This window comes from Scardinius erythrophthalmus (genome assembly GCF_964197995.2).
Source record: "Scardinius erythrophthalmus genome assembly, chromosome: 11".
Classification (NCBI taxonomy): Eukaryota; Metazoa; Chordata; class Actinopteri; order Cypriniformes; family Leuciscidae; genus Scardinius; species Scardinius erythrophthalmus.
The window spans coordinates 27,787,817-27,812,897 of record NC_138231.1 but is presented as its reverse complement, the minus strand read 5'-3'; the positions used below and the strand labels follow the sequence as shown (position 1 = coordinate 27,812,897).

Below are 25,081 nucleotides of genomic sequence, written 5' to 3'. Positions count from 1 at the left end.
GGTGTTGCAAAAACGGAAAACAACTTCTGAATTATTTAATGCTCATAAACTCAAAGTACACTTCAGAATATCCAAGAAACAAAACACGGATAGCAGGGCTGCGTTTCCCGAAAGCTTCTTAATGCTACGTCGTTCTTAAGTTACACCTTAAGCTATGCCTTATCGTTAATACGTGTTTCCCGAAACGTTCTTAGGTAAGTATACCTTCTGTAAGTCATACATTCAGAAGGTTGGTCTGGACCACTCTTAGCTTTACCTTATCACTGTTGCAGGTCTATACGAATACAAAATATGTTAGATTTTTAATTATATTATCCAAAGGTACATCAGCTGGCATACCATTAAAGGCTTAATAGTCTATTTAAAGGGAATGCTTGTGGTGGGGAGTTTGCTCAAACGATTCGCTGGCAGCGATACAGCGAATTGTTGTTCTAAAAGACGGCGCCGTCTGCGGAGCGCTTTTAAAGGCCAGTGAAAGCATAGGCTACTGTCAGTTAAGTCCTATTCAGACGCTAATTGTTTCTCAAGGGCTCGTACAATATTTTAAACATTTACAGGGGTAAGTCTGTGATTTTATTGCCATCCAAATCCATAATGTGAGTGTTTTTTCTGGTCGTGTGGTAATTTAATTGCCGTCTGAATCCACATCTCGGAGTTTACAAGAGGAGATTCAAAATTCACTGTTTAAATCCTTTTTGATCACTGCCGAATACCGTACGTAAGATGTACACTTTTATTACTGAAATGCTGGAAATTATTTACAAGAACACTATTTCATCGCAGCTCCACCTCAGCGAACAAAAATGGGAAAGAGAAGAAAGCACGTACAAAATTGAATTGGTTATTATGGCAGCAATATATGATACAATTTTAAAATGTGTAGGCTAGGCTATTATAGGCTAGTATAGTTTGGATTATTTTTTATAAAATCCCATGAGTCCTAATAAATGCAATTTCAACTATTTCAGAAGTGCTTCTTTTAAAAAGAACACGGCTTTCTCGCATAATGCAGTGAGAGAGAATAATTGATTCTCGAGCCATCGATATCAGCACCCGAAAAAGTCACATGTAAGAAGGGATATCTTAAAGGGGGGGTGAAATGCTCATTTTCACTCAATCTCCTGTTAATCTTGAGTACCTATAGAGTAGTATTGCATCCTTCATATCTCCAAAAAGTCTTTAGTTTTATTATATTATATTAAGAAAGATTGGATGTACCGAGTCTTTCCGGAAAAAACCGAGCGGCTGGAGGCGGGCTGTGTGGGCGAAGCTAAAGCTGTGCTAACGCGCCGAGCTAGTAACAACACACAGACAATAGATTAGAAGCAGTTTTACTCACCGAACCTTTATCATTGTGACTGCTCGATCCTTAAGCATTAGACGATCTGCAAATCCGTCGATCTGGGCTTCGTTTATAAAACAATCATCGTCGAAATCCAGGGAACAAACAGTCTACACAACTCCGTTTATGCTCAGGAAAAACAAACTCCATCCACTGGTGCCTTAACGCCGGGTTCTTTGGGAATCTTTGCAGGGTTGTCTTGCCCTGGCAACCAAAAACACACTTCTTTGGTGACATTGGCTTCCCAAAAGCCGGGCAGGGCGCTTTGATGGCGAACTGCTTTCGCTCTCTTTCTCTGGTCTAGGAGTGCGCGCGCGCCCGCGATCTTACCGGAGAAGTGCCCTTAGGACCCATATTAGGAAATTCCGTTACATCTGACGTCACACATACCCATACTCGAAAAAAACTTTCCGAAACTTGTGACAAACCGGAAGGACAATTTTTGGCACAGAAATACTCCTTCAAACGTGCAATTAAATTTTTGAAACTTTGTCCATGTTTAGCATGGGAATCCAACTCTTTAACAGTGTAAAAAACTCAGTATGCATGAAATAGCATTTCACCCCCCCTTTAAGCAGCTTCCTAAGGTATGGTTCGGGGAACATGCCTAGAAATGGTATACCTTTAGTTAAGTTATACCTTAAGAGTCTTTGTAGTGCGCTAAGAGACAACGTTATCGGGAAACGCAGCCCAGAACAACACCAATGTAACTAATGACGAGAACAGACAAAGAGCAACTGAAACACAGGCTTTATAAATACACAGGGGGATCGTCATTGTAACTCAGAATAGGTGCAACTTTCAGTAACTAAGGACACAAATACGGGAATCAAACAGGCAGGAAAACTGGAACAAAGGAAACATGCACAAAACACAGGAAAACATAACATAACACTGACAATATACAGTTGCAATCGAAATTATTATACCCCCTTTGCTGATCAGGTTTAGTGGCAGAATTTACAGAATTTCAGTTGTTTGCAATGTACAAATCAAACAAAAGTAACTGAAATAGCTTAACACAACAAATGTGTCAAGTGGTTTCCCCAAATTCAACTGAAGATGCAACTTTTAATGACTTTTGCAGTCTCAAAATCATTCAACCCCTTCATGGCAAACATCTTTAGTACTTAGTAGAACACCCCTTTGCTGTCATGACCTGCTGCAAACGAGATGTATAACCAGACACCAGCTTCTGGCAGTGTTCTAAGGAATATTAGCCCTTTTATCATGAGCAGTGGCCTCCAGTTCAGTAATAGTCTTGGTTTTGTGTGCTGCAGCCGCCTTCTTCAAATCCCACCAGAGATTTTCTATGGGGTTCAAGACTTCAAAACTTCCAGGACTTCTTCTGCACCTAAGCCTTGGTGGAATTTGAAGAAAGCTTGGGATCATTGTCCTGTTGGAAGGTCCAATGTCGCCCAAGCTTCAGCTTCCTCACTGATGGCATGAAGTTTTCTCCTTGAGTTTCTGATACTTCAATTAATTCATCTTACCTTCCACACACTGCATATTTCCAGTGCCAGAGGATACAAAGCAGCCCCAGGGCATCACCGAGCCCCACCATGCTTAACTGTAGGCAGAGTGTTCTTTTCAGCATATGCTTCATTTTTCTTCCTCCAGACATACCACTGATCCATAGGGCTGAAAAGTTCCAGTTTTATTTCATCGCTCCACAGAACAGAATCCCAAAACTTATGTGGCTTATTTATATGATTTTGAGCTATTTTATGGTGCTTTTATGTCAGTAGTGGTGTAGTAATGGCATGCATTTACCACGCACCTTATTGTGCAAGCTGAAACTTCAGTGCCTCTTGCCACCAGGTCTTGCTGCAGGTCTTTTGCAGTCATTCGATTTTTTTTTCTTTTTCTTTTTTTATTATACAATTTAATAAATAAATAATAAATAAAATAAAAACAAGAAAATTCCTGTAACAGAGTTGTGTGAAAATGTTTAAATATAATTTCATAACTGAAATTACATTGAATTATCAAGCCAAGTAAAAATGATCAATTATCAATTAAAAATAATATGTAAAAATTAGATCCAATCAAAAAGGCCAAGATATCTGTCCAAAATTATAATTTTAAGGGTTGGTTACAGGCATTTAATGTGTTCAAAACTAGCTACTCATGCTAGATTATGTTTTATGTTATATAGTTCTGTTATTAAAATGTACCTCAAATGTCACTAAAAATCACCTAAACACAAAAGACTTTCACAATCAGTAGCAGAACTTTCGTTCAGGAAATCTTTATACTATTTATATAGTTTAACTGACAGCAAATGCAAATGTCATGCCCTTGGTGGAAGATATCCATGGATGTATCCTATCATAAGCTTAAGGGAAACGTCCTTTCCTGCCACATCCAGTGAGACACTTCATCATTCTGAACTTTCATTCAAAGTTTGAATGCGTATTTGCAAGAATAAACCACTTTGGCAATCAGTCATTGGTAGTGATGGATTGCCGCTCTTAATCAAATCACACACTGCCAGAAGTTGAAGAGGTGCAATTTGGAATGTAACTTGATTGTGACTGGCAGGCAAAAGCACAGCAGAAGATAAATTATCATATTGTGTGAATCTAAAACTATGAGAAAAGCTGCCAATCTCCTATGGCTCTGGATATTTATAAAGTCAAAACTTTTCCTGGACCCTAGTCTCCTGCTATAGCCGAGGATATGTTATTCTTTCTGGCTTTCTTTAATTTGTGGGTGCCTTGAAGGCCAAAGTGCCAGTGGACTGCACCTCAACCATAATAAACCAGAAGTTCATAAAGAAGTTGCTGAAGGAGGTTTTCTAAGACTGGAAACAAGAACAAAGAGTTGCGGCTGTGAACAGAAAAGAGGATTTTGTCTAAAAAATGTGACATTAAAATAGAACGAGGGAAAAAATAGCTTTGAGCCCTTCTGTACGGGAGCGCATTGTCTTTGGCACAGCGATAACACCTGTCTGAAGGAATGAGGCTTCATCATACTGACAACAATCCATTGACATTATAATAATATTGTAATAAATTAAGGGAGAGTGGGGTAAGCTGTGCCAAATTTGACTACTTAGTTGTCCTTCAGGCACTGAACAATGACGAATGATGATGAGATTGAAAAGAAAGCATGCACACACATATATCCATAGAAAAATGATTTCTCCATGAAAATTTGGTCCTGAAACATATATTGCCACAAAATATTTAGACCTAAATTGAAGAATTACGTATTTGAATTGCCTATAAAATTTCCATCCATTTGGATTGCACAGTTCTCTTACGAGAGGTTCTCTCGTATTGCGTAAGTTGTTTACGCTACGGGTAAAGTCATCTTTTCTCTAGATCTGAAGCCAAAAAATTATCCTTAATTTTGTATTTATTGTCAACGCAGTGCGGCAGCCAGCAGACCATAGCAGGCTGTATAAGCGTGCTCATTGGCTGTCCTGCGGCAACTGCAGCAGCCTACCGGTGAGCCCTGCGTGACGTCGCGCCCTCCACGCGTCACAGCCTGCCAGAATGGGTGTGGCTTAGCGTATATAAGGAAGGGCTCAACAGGCTGAACTCTGGTTTTCATTGACTGAAGCGAATAAGCTTGTTGCGTGAGCACAGCAGGTTACGCAATACTCGTATACCTCTTCTAGAGAGAACCGAGGTTACGCTAGGTAACCGAGTACGTTCTCTTACGAGAGGTTCTCTCGTATTGCGTCAGTTGCTTACGCTACGGGAACATCTTGTCAACGCCGTGCACGCCGAGCATCCACTGCATGAGTCCCAGGCAAAGCCCGGGGAACACAAAAACATGTGGGAAACAGGCGGCCAGCAATGCGGGCCAGCACAAGTACATAAGCACATCATAGGGAAATACAGAGCGGCTCCGCCGGTCTATGTATAGAGAATATCACCCCTTTGTGCAGCTCAACCAGAAGAGCTAGTAGTCACGTGAGAGTAGCCTGCACATGAACAACTGGGCAGAACATACACATCACCTAGACTGATAAAAGTTTAGCCTGCAAGGCGGGAACTTCCAGGTTATAAAACCTAACGAATGTAGAGGGGGAGGCCCAGCCTGCCGCCATACAAATGTCGTGAATAGAAATCCCGCTGGACCAAGACCACGACGAAGCCATGCCTCTAGTGGAATGGGCCCTGATGCCCATAGGGCACTGCAGGTGTTTGGACGCATAAGCTGCTGCAATAGCGTCCACTATCCATCTGGACAGGCTATGTTTCGAGGCGGAGAGACCCTTGGTGCGCCCACCAAACGAAACAAAGAGCTGCTCAGAATGCCTGAAGGCGGCAGAGCGCGTGATGTAAACTCTCAGCGCCCTGACGGGGCATAGGAGGTTATCACTGCCCTCGCTATCGGATGCTGGCAGATGAACCATCTTAATTTATACATTGGTTTTATACATTCACCAACATGCATGACTTTAAATTATTTTTACCTGTATGATGGAGATAAGTACGGAGCCCCCCTAGTCCCACTTTGTCAAAAAAAATAATTATAACTATCTCAAGATACTATCTTGTGGCCTCAAGATAGTAACTCGTGGCCTCAAGATACTATCTCGTGGCCACGAGTTAGTATATTGAGGCCACGAGTTAGTATCTTGAGGCCACGAGTTACTATCTTGAGGCCACAAGATAGTATCTTGAGGCCACGAGTTAGTATCTTGAGGCCACGAGTTAGTATCTTGAGGCCACAGGTTAGTATCTTGAGGCCATGAGTTACTATCTTGAGGCCCCGAGATAGTATCTTGAGGCCACAAGATACTATCTTGAGGCCACGAGTTAGTATCTTGAGGCCACAAGATAGTATCTTGAGGCCACAAGGTACTATCTTGAGGCCACGAGTTAGTGGTAACGAGTTAGTATCTTGAAGCCACGAGTTAGTATCTTGAGGCCACGAGTTACTATCTTGAGGCCACGAGATAGTATCTTGAGGCCACGAGTTACTATCTTGAGGCCACGAGATAGTATCTTGAGGCCACGAGATAGTTATAATATTTTTTTTTGACAAAGTGGGACTACAGTAGGGGGGCTCCGTAGATAAGTGTTTACAGGTAGATAATTTATTTTGACATTATAAAAATATGATATAAAATATATTATATATTTAAAATCTCAGCACTTCTGTCTGTAACATATTTCAATTTCTAAATATGAAATTAAATTCTTTCAATTCAAAAATTGGCATGTGATTAGAATGTTTAGGTTGGAGAACATTAGAGTAGAGAAGAAAAAAAAAGTAGTGAAAGTTGAAATTCAGAATATCAGGGCAGGACAGGAATGGTTTGTTATTGGTGCATGTGAGTTCGTGAGTAAGTAGACTGAATAAAGAAGCCATGGACATCTATAAATATGTGGTTTAAGTGGGTATGCATTTGTTTGGGTTTGTTATCTTATTTTGTATTAGGTGCTCCTGTGCCTTTCACTATTGTGAGCCCTTGGGCTCTTAGCAGTTGTCCATTGAATCCTTCCTTTTTTTTTTTTTTCGCTCAGAGCAGAGGCTACAGGAAGCATGGGAATCATTAAGACTTAATGCAGCTCTCTGAATGGTATTGAGCTCCAGGCAACTAATTTCAACCACTGCCTCTGCAGTGACAAGATACTGAGTTCATGTGACAGTTGCATTGTATGAAAGCCTTCATATCAAATGTTCATGTAGCATTTCTTTCCCTGCATATTTCAGAATTTTTTACATGCATATACAGTGTATATATATATATATATATATATATATATATATATATATATATATATATATATATATATATATATATATATGTGTGTAAGTATGTATGCAAAAAATAAATATATAATCCATAACAAAAATATATATATATATAATCCATAACAAAACATCATTAATATGAAATTAAATGTTTTCAAACAAAATACATTCATTTTACTTGCAGAAATTAATTGCATATTACTTTCATATGAAAAACAATGATGATGACAAACGTCTCAGGTTACGACTGTAGCCCTTATTCCCTTAGAAGGAAACAAGTTGCTGCATCATATGATGACACTTTGGGGAACGCCTTCAGCGTGACTGCATCTGAAGCACGTGTGCAACTAGTCCAGTCCTGATTGGTAGTGATGTCAATTTCAAAACACTGCTTCATGAAGCTTCGAAACCTTTACAAATCTTTTGTTCTGAATCAATGGTTCGGAGCTTGTATCAAACTGCCAGAGTCATGTGATTTCAGTAAACGAGGCTTCATTATGTCATAACTGTTTCGAAGCGTTTCGAAATTTCAGTGGTTCACCTCTGAACCAATGATCTCTGTGGGTTGTACCTGATAACTGATCAATTTTATACATTTGTAGACATTTTAATTAGACATTAGTATAATTAAAATGAGTAATGGAAGTTAATAGTCTCTTATTGCCTTTTAGCTGAGCCATTCACAGAACAAACAAAACCCTGACAATTGATAAAATAACATATAGACACTTGATAATCTCATTAGATGATTAGATAATTGCATTTGAAAGATTTTACTTTTAATGAAAAAAAAAATTGCAATAGATTTGTAAAAGGTGTTTTCGTGCATGTTTGGCCTGGGTTTTTGTTGCATTTACACTGTTCTGACCACTAGGGGTCACCGACAAAGCTAAGCTAACCTCAGCTAAGTCTGTACCATGGAATCTAGCCCCATTAGGCAGGATGCTTAAGGGAGAACCAGACCAGACAGTGGGTCATCTCTTGTGATGCCAGATCGCGCGTCACCTCCCGAAGTTTTAACGCGGGCAGGAAGCATTTCAAGGCTTATACTAACATTTCAAGTTCCTACGGGACAAACAACGCCAAATAGGACAGACAGTTCAACACAGAGCACTTGCTAAAGAGCAAAAACTGACATTGCTGCGTTGCCAGCCTCCCTTTGTAGTTTCCGCCTTATGCAGTCACACGTCACAAGGTGACACAGCACCAATTAGGGATTGGACTAGTTGCAAACATGCATCAGACGCAGTCACACTGAAGGCGTTCCCCAAAGTGTTGTCATATGAAGCAGCGTGAGTTCCCACAAAAGGGAACAGCTTGAATCTCATTTTCATGCTGCAATGCTACATCAATTGGTGGCAGCAATTGAAACGTGAACTTTTTCTTTTCCAAATCCTCTCTCTTTTTTCAAAATTAGACTATTTGGTCTATGAACTTTTTCTCTGCAAAAACACTTTAAGACATTCAATTGTTTGTCATTTTAATTTACTGTAATAAAGGAAAATACAAAGGAACAGCTTCATTTTACAGTAAAGTGCTCTGTTTGGTTAAGAGTTATTTTTAAAGTCTTGAATATTTCAAATCCAAAAATATGAAATTTTCAAAAACATGAAAAATTATGAAAAATATTCCAAGTCCTCTCAAGCTACATTATAGTAGTTATTCACTGACAATAGTGAACTATTAATCACTGCAATTTGACCATTAAGTGATATTTTTATTCAATCATTCTGATTGGTTTTGTGAATTGGATCAATTGATTCATTGAAAATATTCAAAAGAACGATTTGTTCACAAATCACCTACTCTTTTTGAACGTGCCAAATGAGAGCTCAGTATATCAGTCTATTTCTCACACAAACCTATCATACTGCTTCAGAAAACTTGGAATAATAGTTCACAAGTTGTTAATGAATCCTTTTATGATCCTCTTGTGGTGTTTTTTAGTAATTTTTTGTCATTTTGAAAGCTGCAGCATTTCTTCACTTTCATTATATTAAAAAGCATGCAGAAAAGGAAATAGTAAATAATGGCAGACTTTTTTAATGTTTTATGTACCTTATGTACCTCGGTGCTTATTAGTACAGAATGTGAATTTATACATCCACTCTTGATTGCATGCATTGATTCATATGCTACCTTTTGTACAATGTTATTACATAAAAAGGAGAAATGTGTAAGGAAAATCTCTGCACTCTTGTAAGAATGTTCTATTTAGAATCCCAGTGAACATCCTCATTCTGATTTATTAGCACTGTTATTTATGTGAACGTCAGTTTTTATGTTTCAAAAGGACGAGAGAAGGTTTTTCTCCTCAAAGATTGATGTAGTTGTTCTGTCAGTGAGGAGCAGCAGGTGCAGTGCTGTATCGATTGCTGCCTAGTTACCTCTGTTTTACACTGACTTCAATAATCAGCCAAACACTGATCTCTGAGTCATACATCAACATAACATCTCAAAATAGGCCTAATTTTGAGGGGCAGTTTACATGACACAGTTTTCAACAAAAAAACTGAAAACTTTATATGCGTTTTGGCTGTTCATGTACACGACAACGCCGTTTTGGGGACCTGAAAAAAATAAACTTTTGAGAAAGGTATTCAAAATGCAAGTTTTTTTTTGTTTGTTTTTTTAACTATAGCCTACCCTTATCAATACCATCTCTGTGTAAACTACAAAAAAACGTGAATTTGTGAAAACAGTGACGTCATGCGTATGTGTCTTACGTGTTCAGTCTGCAGGCGCGTATAGTGCTTCTTTACAAAGTGACATCGCCAACTACTGGCCTGGCATGATAATACAGCGTTTTTAGTAGTTTTCGTTGATCCATGTGAACAGGGATCATTTTGACAACGTTGTCATCTGTATATATAAATAAAACCTTTTCCATTTTTAGTACATCGTCGTGTAAACTTACCCTAAGTAATATGAAAACCTCACATTCTGCTCTGCTTCCCTGGTCTTAATATAAGCCGGGCAGACTATAATTCACTTGTCTTTTCGCCTTAAGCGAAATGAAAACCATTGCTGTCAAAACTGACAAAATGCACAGCAGCATGACATACTGAATTATTAATTGTATATTAAATAAATATGTATTTGAATAATAAAAAAAAAGCTATATAAAAATGTTACATACATGTTTGTGGTAGAACTTGGCACCGGCACCAGCATGTATACTGTAGTAAACAGACATTGTTCAATATTATTTGCCAATTTGTTTTGTGTGTGTGTGTGTGTGTGTGTGTGTGTGTGTTTTGTGTGTTTGTGTGATTCCTGAAAATGGTTTGAATATGTTGTAGATACAGCTTAAAGAGTGTTCAGCCATGAGTGAAATGACACATTATAAACAATTATACTCTGAGATGGATGATTCATAATGTTGCCTTCAGATATGTCGTCTTTGGTTTTGTTTATCAGCTCATGATGGTTCACTGGTAGCCGCTCATACACAGTTAAGTTTGTCATCCTTCTTCATTCACAGTGTCCCTGCCTCCATCATTCATTGTTCTCTTCTGTCACCAGTTGCCATAGTGAAGCAGAACAAGGATCCGTCTGTGTATGTGTGAAGTGTGCAGCTTGTAAGGGTTCACACCCACAAACCAGCACAGACAGGTGTGCATGTCAGGCTGAATCGAGAGGAGAGAAATTGGCCATCTTTGGGTTCTTTGTGATATTTTTACCCTGGTGGTGAGCGTCTTTTCATCTTGGCTCAGTGGAGGCTGTCAGACTCTTTACTGCCCCATGCAGCTTTTGATCAGTCTTAAAACACCTCAGACACCTCTCTGGAAATAGCCAGATTTGTTATTCGCTCTTATTCACATTCTCGCTTTATTCATCAACATGCAACTTGTTAGACAATTTGTTGTGAAGGTTGTGGAAATGACAGCTCTGCTTTATGAATGACTAAAAAGGAGCATTTTCGAGGACAAGGGCTATTAGACAGTCAAGTTTTGTCAAATATAAAATGCAATTCATTTGTAACATGTTTTATCTTTATCTTTATGAAGAAGCCCCAGAGAGATGATGGTATATGTTAGCCATAGGGAGATATAGTTTGGTATAGAGGTATATTTCTTGCTTTTGATGTGAAAAGTCGTAGGTTAGAAATCTCACTTAACAAAAAATGTAATATTTATTAAAATAATAATAATAATAATAATATTTTTGAGCAGTGATTATGATTTATTATTATTATTAACCTTTTTTTCTATTTATATAAATCGTCCACAATTTCAAATATCTGTCAGTGGATAATGGGTGCATTAACTGTTAACAAGATATGTACGATAATAAGAGTTAAAAAGAGACGTACGTAAACTTACTCCCTTGAATGTGAATGTCTGCAGCAGGCATTACTTTGAAATTAAATTTCAAATCAATAAAACATTCAATAGTAAACAAGACAATTAATTCTCAGAAAATGCCTTTCTTCCAATAAAACTACTCCAATAAAATGCTACATCTAGACGATCAAGTTTTTATGAGGTGTTCTGGTGATCTAGTCCTATTTCATAAAAACACATTTCTAAATGAAGTAATTCATAGTTATTAAAATAGTTAAAATAACATAATTCATCATATTTCAACTTTTGAACAAACAGCCAAAATCATTATAGAATATCTGTCTTCATTATCTTCAAAGAAATTCAAGGGCAATTACATTTTAGATTACAATTTAGATTTAGATTGGTTTTCTTTCTTTTTTTTTTTTGCTTTTTTTTTCTTTTCTTTTTTTTTGCTACACCACACACAAATATATGACAGATTGCAGACTGTATATGGGAAGCCTTGTTTCCTGAGGTTATCACTTGCTTGTGAAGGGAATTTATTTCTCTCCACAGGTTAGAAAAAAAAACAATTATCTTGATTTATGGAAAGTAACACATTTATTTTGAGATACATCTGCATTTGTTTCTGAGAATAAAAAAAAAAGCATATACCAGTTGTGTAGAATTCAGAATTCAGATCTTAGAGGTCTAGTTACATTATTTAGACACCTCAAAAATAAATAAAATAATAATCCGATAAGACTTTAGCATTTCTCCTGCTTCTTAAACAGTGTATATTTGACAGATGCTGTTTAATCAAAGCAACTCACACTGCATTCAACGTATATATTTTCAGTAATACAGTTTATATTTTATCAGCTTCATTTCTGTAGTCAAGGTCTGCACTTTTCTGAGTTAGTTAATTAAAATAAAAAGTTTGGCGTTAGTGTCTTTTTTTTTTTGCAAAAAATCTACCAAAACCAAAATGTATACTGTAGATCCATTGCAAATTTACTAAAACTGGCACATGATGAAATAAATAAATGCTGTTATTTTGAATTTTCTACTTATCAAATAATCCTGAAAAAAATGTGTCATGGTTTCCACAGAAATATTAAGCAGCAAAACGTTTTTCAACATTGAAAATAATAATAATAAACCTTACCAATCTCAAACTGAATGGTATTCTACTATATACAGTACTGTATATATTATTGAGATGAATGTAAAAATGGCCTTTATGTAGTTTTCATTTAATTACATTTGACTCACTTAAACAATATATTTATTTTACACTAACATGTCAAAAATGTTTCAGGGATGTTAAACATTTAGGCTAAACATTTATCAATTTAGCACTGCTAAATTGCTCTCCCCAGGCTAGGAATAAACTCATCTAAGTGCACTTATTGATTCTATCTGGAACTGTAATTGTGGCTAGCAGTCATTTCAGTGAGACTTTTACTTAACACTATAGACACTTTGCAACTACATGTCAACTAACTCCCATTAGAGTATTAGTTGACTGTTAGCTTAGGGTTAAGGTTAGTATAATAAGTTGACATGTAGTTGCAAAGTTACTTATAGTCAGTAGAATATCTGTTGGGGAGCATCACAATAAAGTGTTACCAGATATTAAAGGCAGACAGTCTACTAATACTCTAACGAGAGTTAGTTGACATGTAGTTGCAAATTTGCTTATAGTTAGGAAAATGTCTAAAGAGGACTATCGAATTGTTACCGAGTTTTGTAAGATGTCTATAATGCCAGACCATGATGCACATCAGAGTGTTACTGATGTAGAAGATTGAATCATTTGGTCGTGTGGTCATCCGTCTTACCTTATCTCTTCTCCATCATCAGATCCCTGTGATGACAGGAGCCTTCATGGACTCATCGCCTCACGATGACTACAGCACGGATCACTCTCTCTTCAACTCCTCTGCTAGCGTCCACGCCGCCGCTCTGGCAGCTCACAACCAACAGGAGGAGCAACAGTCCATGTCCCGAGATGCCATATGGCTGTGGATCGCCATCACCGCCACCATCGGGAACATTATAGTGGTGGGCGTTGTTTATGCCTTTACGTTCTGACCTCTAGAATGAAACCAACTGAACTTTGGAGATAAATTTGTCCCCAAATACAGGGTGCCGGGGCCCTCATCAGACGAACAGTGTGTGCAATCATTCAAGAAAAAAAAAATGTACACGGTGTTAGTTGTTTATTTTCTATTCAGAACAGTATTTAGAAGCTCCAGAAATTATTTTGTAATTTTCATGTTGAAAACTTTTTAACTAGATTGTTTGATGCTAAACAGTGTAATGTGAGGAAAATCCGCTGTTTTTTATTTTTCTGAGTGACTAATACTGCCAGACTTTTGCCAAATAATTGGTATGTGTTGTTTTTTTTTGTTTGTTTGTTTTTTTTTTTTTTTTGCTTTTAGTGTGTAATAAGAAATGCTTTATTAAGCTTTAAATGTCTAGAGGGCAAACGCTACTCTCTGGAAGTCATCCAACATCCTTTTTAGAGCAGTGATGAGGAAGTTGAAATGAATCCCCAAACCTAATTTGGAAAAGTAACCATAAAATAATGTAAAAGTAGGAAGTGGAGAATGTAAGTGCCCAGAACAGGAAACTAAACCCCCTTTTTTTAATACTATTAAAATATTTTAACCTTGGTCTAAAACAGATAATAAACGATAAAAGCATTTAAATTGTTCTTAATTTGTGGGGAATTTTTACACATTGGTTTATTTTTTATGTATTATTTAATTTTTTGCCCCCAGGATACATCAATTTGGAGACAATCTCTTCACTTAAATATCCACATAGTAAAATCACCATTTTAGTTCATGGAAGGTACAGTTTAACATTTAAGAAACACCACACAATGATTTTAATTAAAACCTGCATTCCAGTTAATGATTTCATACGGATAAATCATTCCGTCCCCTTAGTTGAGGATGACAAGTGCAGCTTGTATTTGGTAGAGGTCAAAGCTTTGCTTTTAATGAGCTCAGCATAAAAAGGTGGTGGTTGCTATGGTGACTGTTTCATGCTGTCTGGGAGAAAGTGGCTGTGGCTTCTTATCCCACCATCATACACCTGCAAACATCTTTACTGCCCGCTTGCACAAAGCAACTGTCCAAACAAATTGCTCATTATTATTATATATATTTTAAATAGTATTTTTTTAGAGCATTTCAAAGCCTTAATAAAGCATATGACTGGACCAACAATCCCTACTGAAAAGGAATTAATTGACTGCTCTAGGTTTGCTGATGCTGGCTAGTTGACCAACGTGGTCTTTCAAGGGAAGATAGTTTACTACTGTAGTTTAGGAACAGCAAACACACTCTTTTTTTAAGATTAATCAATTCTCTTTTAATTCTGATCCCGCAACTGCCAATTGTTTATGAGACTTAGTCTTCAGATGTCCTTAAATGTCTCCAACTAAAAAAGGTTTAGAAAGTTATTTCATACCAGTCAAATTTTTACAAACCAGTCAGATCTGCAGCATTTTCACTATAAAAACTCGCTGTAAAAACGATTTCTAATTGAGTCATTATTGACCGGACAGTTTTCAGACTGTGACGGTCACAGTATTGATCTGATCAACATACTTTAGACCTACGGTTCACTTGGATGAAATGGACTGGGACCAAGCCAAGATGATAATCTATCATCTTTTCTGCAATGGATTGCACTAGGAGATGAAGTTGAATATATGCTGAACAGGAAAATGGCCTTCACTTTGTCATTGACTTTGATTTATGGACTGGATTTCCATAATGTAAAAATACTTTGCAGATAAACTGTAACTGCCACAATGAAGTTTGATTAAGAGCTGATTGTTAATTATGGTATACAATACGATCGAATTGGAGAGAAGATTGAAATGCCCTCCAAAATCTCTTTTCCATTAAGGGAATAAACTGAAGTTTGCTGGTACCATTGCAGTTCCTAATAGAGAAGCATCTGTTATTTAGACCAGCTCAAATCAAAATACACTAACAACAGTAAACCTTAATTTAGAAGTGTGATGCAAAGTAACAAACAATGTTCTGCTCAGCAAAAACAATGTAGATATTAAGATTTTTAGTAAAAGTCATGTCTGTTGATGTTGAGAGGTCTTTATATAGAGGCCTGATATATATTATGGCAAATGAACACTGGTGTGTTCAGCTAAATTCTGCTTCACCTGCACTGCAATGTGTTTCTTTTTGTATTGAAAAACACTGTTGAATTAAACGAGTCATTGAACACCAGATGTGCGACTGTCATATACTTATGATAACAAATTTTCTCATCTTTTCTGAAAATGAACTAAGCAAAACCTTGACACTTTCACCTCAATAATCTAGTTGTCATTAATAGAATACATTAACATGTGAGTGTCCACAATCAATAATCAATTACTATTTTGGAATCAGCAGCTTGGTCCACACATAAACTGTAAAAGAAGAGGAAGTGAAAACAATCATGGAGAACATTTTAGGGTTATGTATTTAACCCGGTACCCTGAGATGGGAACGAGACATGGTGTTGAAGCTTTGGGAACTCGTCTGCGGAACTGGTGTCTGATGGTGACTATCTTATTGACTGATGGCAGTCCTATGACATCACATGGAGCACCGTTTGTATACACTTCATTTCATGTCATCAACTTTGAATTGTCTGAAGAAAGACGCACAGGCATGCCCAAAGCATGGCAACGTGACACAGCATATTGTTCCCATCTCAGGGAACCAGTTAACATATTTAACCATAAGACGTTCCCTTTCAAGGGAACTCAATGCTGCATAATGGTGTTGACGCAATGGGAACATTAATACCCACTACACCATGCTGAACAAATGCATGCTAATACATAATCCACGGTACTCCTTCCATCTGAAGCTGAAGCAGACAACAAATGGGATAACTGTACACATCCTCTCTCTGTCATATCAGCCTACTAGTCCCTTGGCCTCGGCCAAAGACAACTGTAAAGTTCTTAGAGAGCAGCCCTACCGAAGGGAGTGTGCAAGGTAACACCTCTGCAGTCAAATCCCCAGACTTAATGTGATGGAGAGGGTGACAGATGAGTGAATGGATCACCAAATGTGATTTGGCCTACCCCCACTAGCTCCTCATATGCGAGGCCAGCAGAGGAGGCGGACTCATTGATAACATCTGCCTCAACTCCCTCCAAATCTAGTTCCACAGAACTAGACAGACACAGCCAATAACATGCACTCAGACAGATCAGAAGAGGGCTTCCTAACCCAGCATGAGAGCAATGGAGCTAGCGGGAGGAGCATGAAGAAGGGCAACACCCTTGTCAAATTCCTCTGCCAGCTCCACCTACGATCCCCTCAATTGAAGGCACCGTGGGTGATGCATAGCGTGGTGCATACGCTTGACTCCCATTGTCAACTTATTAAAGTGAGTCCTGCTCCCTAGAGAGCCAAATGCACATGCTTTGGTCCTAAACAAATAGGCAATAAGAACTTCCTGAACTGTTTAGAGCTTGCCATATTTCTTTCTTTTTTTTTTTTTTTTCAGTTTTCAGATTTCAGTTTTCTTTTCAAAACAATCAATAATTCACTTGGACAATCTCTTTTTTTCACATGCACACACAAAGCGGCTTCCTGAAGACAACAAAGCTGATGACATGTAACGCAGGCGCCCTTTTAAATGCATGGGTGCCCCATTTATTACATCATAGGGCGTGTGTAAATACGCCAATTGATTGGCAGATGGCAGCCCTATGCCGTCACATGGAGCGCCCCAGAGTATAAAAGGGTGCCTGCCTTACTGCCTTAGACATCATCAGCTTATTGTCTAAAGGAGACTCGCAGGCATGCCTGAAGCATGGCAATGAGACACAGCATCTCTCTGTCAGGGAACTAGGGTTATATTCATAACCTGAGACGCTCCCTTTCGATGGAACTCAACACTGCGTCATAGCGTTGACGCTTTTGAAATGTCAATATCCACTTTGCCATGATGAACAAGTGTCTCCATACTCCTCACAAACCTTTAGGAAATGTGTTACATAGATCCACTATGACCACACTGTCACCTCCAACCCAAACTGGAGGGGCGACAGATCAGGGTTGGGGGTATTGCCCAGTCTTCCTAATCTGTACAAGTCAAAGGTATATAAATGCTTCCCTCATGATCACCCCCAGATCCAAACTGGAGGGGCGACAGATGAAGTAGTGGGAGGCCAGTGGCGGTATTGCCCAGTCTACCGAACCTGTACTATTCTTAAAGACAGAGCTCTGGGGAGCAGAGGGCTCAGCATGAAAACCCTCTAGAGCAAGTGGAGGCATGTCTATGCTCTATCTTAAAGACAGCTTACCAAGGAGGCTCACAGGGAGCCGTCACACTTGATATCACTGTTTAGACAGAGCTCTGGGGAGCAGAGTCCTCAGCATGACAATCCTCCAGTGTGAGAGGAGGCCTGTCTATGCTCTACCCTAAAGACAGCTGACAGGCTCACCAATTTATATACCCTCTGTCCCCACGATCCACACCACCGCACTGCCTCAGCAAATGCAGGGTGCAGATGCTCGATTCTGATCCCTCAAGAAAAGAATCAAGCGAGAGCAGAGCTTCCCCTCCATGACTCATCGCAGTGTGTGCATATAGCTCCCTCAAGAGCTGACAGCACTCACTCTGCTCTCAAGCATACATTGACAGGTGATATCTTCACACACACTTAGACAAATGGCTCCTGAAGACAAAGAGCTGATAACTTTTTAAGGCTCCCTTTTATACTCTCGGCCACTCCATGTGACTTCATAGGGCTGCCATCTGCCAATCAATTGGCGTGTTTCCACACATGCTTCAGACACTGGTCAAGCCTGGAGACGTTCCCAAAGCGCCAACGCTATGACGCAGCATTGGGCTCCCTCGAAAGGGAACTAAATTATGAAGAGAACTAATATATTATAAATTTTGACTAGCATCATGTGAGTGGACCTCAGAAGCCCCTTTCACGCAGAGATTCCGGAAAATACACAGATAATGTGTCCCGGGATTTGTCCCGGGATCGTTTGATTTTGGTTCATTCACACTGCTAGTGATTATCCGGAATCTGTGAGTGCGTTCCCACACATCCCGTAAATATCCCGTAAAGATCCCGTAAAGACATGTGACGTCAGGATGTGACGTGTAAGGTATGTGTCGAAAGCATGTTGTGGTACAACAGCGGAAGTGTTTGCATTGCTTTGAACAACATGGCAGCTGATCAGGCATTAGATGTTGATGTTCAAACTTTGTTGTTTATGTATAACATGTTTCGTGGTCAAATCACATTTTTTTTCGATTATGACTTCTTTTCAACGTGTTAATTCGATAAGGAATACGCTGGAAGAAAAATTGGCGGAGAGTAGGAAACAAAATGAAGCAGCTAGACGTAAAGCACGGAGACACCATCGGATGCTAAAAGCTACAGTTCTTTGTACATGGCTGTTTTTTGTTTTTTGTCTACTTTCGGGAAAGAAGACTGTGAAACCTGATTTTGAGGTACACTTGGGTACATTAAAACAGAACACAACTCTATATTTCAATTGCATACAATGAATGGACAGAATTTTGATGCTAGATGAAAAATTGATGCTGAAAATTGGACAGACTGTCTGATCGATTGCTCCTGTCTGCCTCGCTGCCTGCTGTGAGTGTGTTTGTTTGATTCGGTGCAGTAAGCTCCGTCTTAGCCTTATATTTCTTTGTTTTGAACCATCATTTTACTACCATTTCTAGTTGTTTATACTACTACATTTTACCCAACATCTCAGATTAACCTGACATCGCTAGCTTTTGTTATTAGTACTACTAGCACAAAACGCTAGTAATTCGCTAGCCTGTTAACGCGCCACCCGTGCGCTCAGCTATTTTATTTATTTATTTTTCTCTCGCGCGTCCGCGCCTTTGAGTTCATAAAAAGCTCAGGTGAGTAAGAATCACTCAACAAACACGGTGAGTAATGTCTTGTCCTGTTATTGTCACTTGCACTTCATGTCACATGTTTAGTATAGGCTTCTCTGTCGACAATATAGGATTTATATGTGATAAATGTAAGGAGACAGTTAGGTTGACAGAGAAGATTTCAGAATTAGAAACACGCATCCAAACTTTAATTGAGGATAGTAAGAGTGCTAGTGCTTTAGATGTTTTGGATGCGCATAGAATAGTGCACACTTTACATGAGTCGGTTCTGGCTGAAGTAGAGCCTGTGCAGCCGGGCAAATGGGTGACAGTGAGGGATCGCTCTAGTCGCGGATCTAAAAACCACTCTTCCGTTCCGATTACCATAACAAATCGATTTGCCCCGCTCAGTGAAACACCCACTGAGAATGATTGTGCCCTAGTTATTGGCGATTCTATTACACGGAACGTGAAAATAGAGACACCAACCACCATAGTCACATGTTTGCCGGGAGCCAGAGCGCCTGACATCAAAGCAAATTTAAAAGTGCTGGCTAATGCTAATCGTAAATTCTCTAAGATCATTATTCATGTCGGCACTAATGATGTTCGACTCCGCCAGTCGGAGATCACCAAAATTAATATTAAAGAGGTGTGTGAACTTGCAAGTACGATGTCAAGGACTGTAATTTGCTCTGGCCCCCTTCCTGTTCGCAGGAGTGATGAGATAGTTAGTAGATTGTGTTCGCTTAACGGTTGGCTGTCTAAGTGGTGTCCGCTTAATAATATAGAATTCATAGACAATTGGAAAAGTTTTTGGGGCAAACCTGACCTGTTGAAAAGAGATGGTATTCATCCCTCCTGGGATGGTGCTGCTCTTCTCTCTAGTAATATGGCTCATAGTCTTAGAGCTCAAACATGACAATCTGGGGCTCAGGTCAGGAAGCAGACAGACTGGCTAAACCGACTGTCTGCTAGCGGCCTCTCGTCACCAAGGTCAGATAAATCCCATCACATAGAGCCTCTTTCACCTAGATATCATCATATAGAGACTGTGTCTGTTCCCCGAATTTGGAAATCCAAAAAACGTTTAAACCCAACTAAGGTTAAAAATTTAATTGATGTTCAACAAATAAAAAACAGCTATAATACAGATGAGCAAATGCTAAAGCTTGGGTTGCTGAATATTCGATCGCTTACTTCAAAAGCACTCATTGTTAATGATATGATTTCAGATAATAACCTAGATGTGCTGTGTTTGACAGAAACCTGGCTAAAACCAAACGATTACATTACTTTAAATGAATCAACCCCGCAAGATTACTGTTATAAACATGAGCCTCGTCTGAAACGCAAAGGGGGTGGTGTTGCTGTAATCTATATTAATAGTTTCAAAACCACTAAGAAATCAAGTTTTAAATATAATTCTTTTGAAGCATTGGTGCTTAATGTAAAAATATATAGTGTAAACGATGAATCACGTTTGAGATTTGTGCTGGCTACTGTATACAGGCCACCAGGGCACCATACAGACTTTATCAAAGAATTTGCGGACTTTCTATCAGAATTAATATTGACTGCAGATAAAGTACTAATTGTTGGTGATTTTAATATACACATCGATAATGAAAAAGATGCATTGGGATTGGCATTTAAAGACATTGTAAATTCAATTGGAGTTAGACAACACGTGTCAGGACCTACTCATCGTCGTAATCATACTCTAGATCTAATATTATCACACGGAATAGATGTGGATGCCGTTGAAATTCTGCAGCAGAGCGATGACATCTCAGATCATTATCTAGTCTCGTGTAATTTGCATTTAGCCAAGGCTGCAAAGCCGACTCCGTGTTTCAAATATGTGAGACCTATCACTTCTGCTACTAAAGATTGCTTTATTAATAATCTTCCTAATCAGTTTCATCATCTCAGCATCTCAGATAGCTTAGAAGAACTAGATATTACAACAGAAACGTTTAACTCTCTCTTTTCCAGCACTTTAGACACAGTTGCTCCGTTGCGCTTAAAGAAGATTAAAGAAAATAGTCCAACGCCGTGGTACAACGAGCACACTCGGGCCCTTAAGAGAGCAGCCAGAAAAATGGAGCGCAACTGGAAGAAAACAAAACTAGAGGTATTTCGCATTTCATGGAAAGAGAGCTCAATTACTTACAGAGAGGCTTTAAAAGCTGCTAGATCTGCTTATTTTTCAACCCTATTAGAAGAAAATAAACATAATCCTAGGTATTTATTTGAAACGGTGGCTAAACTAACGAAAAATAAAGCTTCAAGCACCGAAGTTTCCAAGCAACACAGCAGTAATGACTTTATGAACTTCTTCACTTATAAGATTGATAATATCAGGGACAAAATTATAACTATGCAACCGTCTACTACAGTATCGCATCAGGCAGTGCATTGTAGTCTCCCTGAGGAAAAATTTGATTCATTCGTTGCTATAGGAGAGGAAGAATTTACTAAACTCATTAAATCATCTAAATCTACAACATGTATGTTAGACCCTATACCGACTAAGCTACTGAAAGAAATACTTCCAGAGGTCATAGATCCTCTTCTTAATATCATTAATTCGTCTTTGTCTCTAGGATACGTACCAAAAAACTTTAAGCTGGCTTTGATTAAACCGCTTGTTAAAAAAACGCAACTTGATCCTTCAGAATTAGTCAATTACAGGCCGATCTCGAATCTACCTTTTCTGTCAAAGATATTAGAAAAGGCAGTATCCTCACAACTGTGTTCCTTTCTTGAAAGAAATGATATCTGCGAGGATTTCCAGTCCGGATTTAGACCGTACCATAGTACCGAAACAGCTCTCGTTAGAGTCACAAATGATTTGCTCTTATCATCCGATCGTGGTTGTATCTCTCTATTAGTGTTACTCGATCTTAGCGCTGCATTTGACACCATCGACCACAACGTTCTTTTAAATAGATTAGAACATTATGTTGGCATTACAGGAAATGCACTAGCATGGTTTAAATCATACTTATCTGACCGTTATCAGTTTGTAGCAGTAAATGATGAGATGTCTCATCGATCACAGGTTAAGTATGGCGTACCACAAGGCTCAGTATTAGGACCGCTGCTGTTCACTCTGTACATGCTACCCTTAGGAGATATCATTAGGAAACATGGAATTAGCTTTCACTGTTATGCTGACGATACTCAGCTCTATATTTCTTCAAAACCTAACGAAACTTATCAATTCACAAAATTAACGGAATGCATAGCGGATATAAAAAATTGGATGACTTGTAATTTCCTACTTCTAAATTCTGAAAAAACAGAGTTTCTAATTATTGGACAAAAAACTTCCTCACGTAATAATCTAGAATACTGTCTAACACTTGATGGCTGCTCTGTTAAGTCTTCGTCGTCGGTTAGGAACCTGGGTGTGCTCTTTGATACCAATCTTTCATTTGAAAGTCACGTGTCTAGTATCTGTAAAACTGCATTTTTCCATCTTAAAAATATATCTAAATTACGTCATATGCTCTCATTGACAAATGCGGAACAATTAGTTCATGCGTTCATGACCTCAAGGCTAGATTATTGTAATGCTCTACTGGGTGGTTGCCCTGCACGCTTAATAAACAAACTACAGCTGGTCCAAAACGCAGCAGCTCGAGTTCTTACCAGAACCAGGAAGTATGACCATATTAGCCCGGTTCTGTCAAAACTGCACTGGCTCCCTATTAAACATCGCATAAATTTTAAAATATTGCTGATTACTTACAAAGCACTGAATGGTTTAGCTCCGCAGTACTTGAGCGAGCTCTTAACGCATTATAGTCCGTCACGTCTATTACCATCTCAAAATTCCGGCCAGTTGATTATACCTAGAATATCAAAATCGACTGCTGGCGGTAGATCCTTCTCCTATTTAGCACCAAAACTCTGGAACAGTCTTCCTACCATTGTCCGGGAAGCAGACACACTCTGTCAGTTCAAAGCCAGATTAAAGACACATCTCTTTGACCTAGCTTTCACATAATACATTATAGACTTCTATAATTTAATGTTATGCTGCATAGATTAGGTCAGCCGGAACCGGGAACACTTCCCAAAAATCCTGATGTACTCGTTACATCACGAGAAGAATGGCATCTACGCTAATTTTAGTGTCTGTGTTTATCCCAAGGTTTTTCCTGCAGCCTGCCGGATCCAGGCCGTATCCAGATCTGACGAAGGACCTTCCCCTGGACCGATGACAACGCAGTGCTGAAATGCCAACTAGTCTCTCCCTATGGAGGATCCCACTACCACTCTACAGATAAGGCGTTGTCGGGAAAATTCGTCTTGCGGTCCTACCCCAAAGCAACAAATAAAATAAAATTCCTTATCAAATTTATAAGGAAAGACAAGTATTTTGTTTAGGCTTGGCTTGTAGGGAATTCCAAACCTGCGTATATTCTAACGCACATAACTATAGAACCCATTCTAAATGCGCATGTGACCGCCATCAGCGTTTCTCACAGGTTCGCGTTTAAAGTCTGTGTAGAGAGAATGGTGTCGTCTTAGCGGCCCCTAATTTAATAACAAATGATCATTGCAACGGCACCAAATCAATTAAAACTAACTTTAGATGGAAATAACTTAACTCTGCTGTAAAGCCGAAACAATCTCTGTTACCTTAAATTATACGCTTATCTCTGTAAAGCTGCTTTGAGACAATCTACATTGTTAAAAGCGCTATATAAATGAAGATGACTTGACTTGACTGTGTGTTTCAAGAGAAGACTGTGGATGGTACCAAAGACCTCAAGGGGCTGTGTTTTGGCAAATGTCCTTGAAAACTTCAACGAAGATCAGTGTTGGCAGCACTTTAGAATGTCACGGAACACATTTGAGTTTGTTCTGCAACTTGTTGAGCTAAGCCTGAGACGCAAGCCTACTAACTGGAGAAAGCCCCTTGAACCACCAGATTGGCTATGGTTCTGTGGTGGTATGCTACCCCTGGCGAGTACCGTACAATCAGTTGTCTTTTTGGTGTGGGGCTGTCCACTGTTTGTACACTGGTTCACGAAGTCACTGCAACATTGAAGAGAAAGCTTTTGAAACGTTTCATCTCCTTGCCCAAAGGAGAAGCTCTTCAAATGACTTTAAATGGGTATCCTTTGTGTGCTGGTGCCATAGACGGTAGCCACATCCCTATAATTGCTCCCCAAGAAGATGCTGCAGCTTACTACAATCGTAAGGGATGGCATTCAGTTTTACTTCAAGCTGTTGTGGACCACAATTTCTGGTAAGAATGTAGTTCCTATGCTATTGTGATCATTAGAGAAATTTCGATAAATTTTGTATGTGTCCATATTTTAATGCCATTTCTCTTGAACTAGCTTTACATATGTATATGTAGGCTGGCCTGGCCACACGCATGACGCTCGTGTGTTGTCCAACTCTTCCATTTTCAAAATGGCAGAACAACAGGGTGGATACCTGTTTCCTCATGAGGTATGCAATGTTTGTTTTACTTGCACATTTTATTTGTCATGTTTTGATATCTAGATGCAAGTCTATTAAACCATGTATGACATTAACAGCGGCATTGTAAAAATTAGCATTGTGATTTTTGTACAAAACTCAATGACAGTGAATGGAGTCGAGGTTCCTGTCCATTTAATCGGTGATGCTGCATACCCCCTCAAGAACTGGCTTATGAAGGGTTTCACAAACCACCATGCACTGACCCCTCAACAATGGCACTACAACTACTGACTGAGCTCAGCACGGATGGTTTGGAGAACGCCTTTGGTCACCTTAAAGGTCGTTGGAGGTGCTTGCTTAAGCGCAACAATGTCAA

The 25,081-nt window shown here is 38.9% G+C and overlaps 1 protein-coding gene across 1 annotated transcript in view; it reads left to right on the top strand.

The window, feature by feature from the left end:
• Positions 1 to 13,906, top strand: part of LOC308698101 (uncharacterized protein C14orf132) — a 32,687-nt gene extending 18,781 nt beyond the window's left edge. The window contains exon 2 of the mRNA XM_081377951.1: positions 13,198 to 13,906. Coding sequence (XP_081234077.1) covers positions 13,198 to 13,428 — 231 coding nt within the window. The 3' untranslated portion in view covers positions 13,429 to 13,906. The remainder of the gene's footprint in view (positions 1 to 13,197) is intronic.
• The last annotated feature ends 11,175 nt before the right edge of the window (positions 13,907 to 25,081 follow it).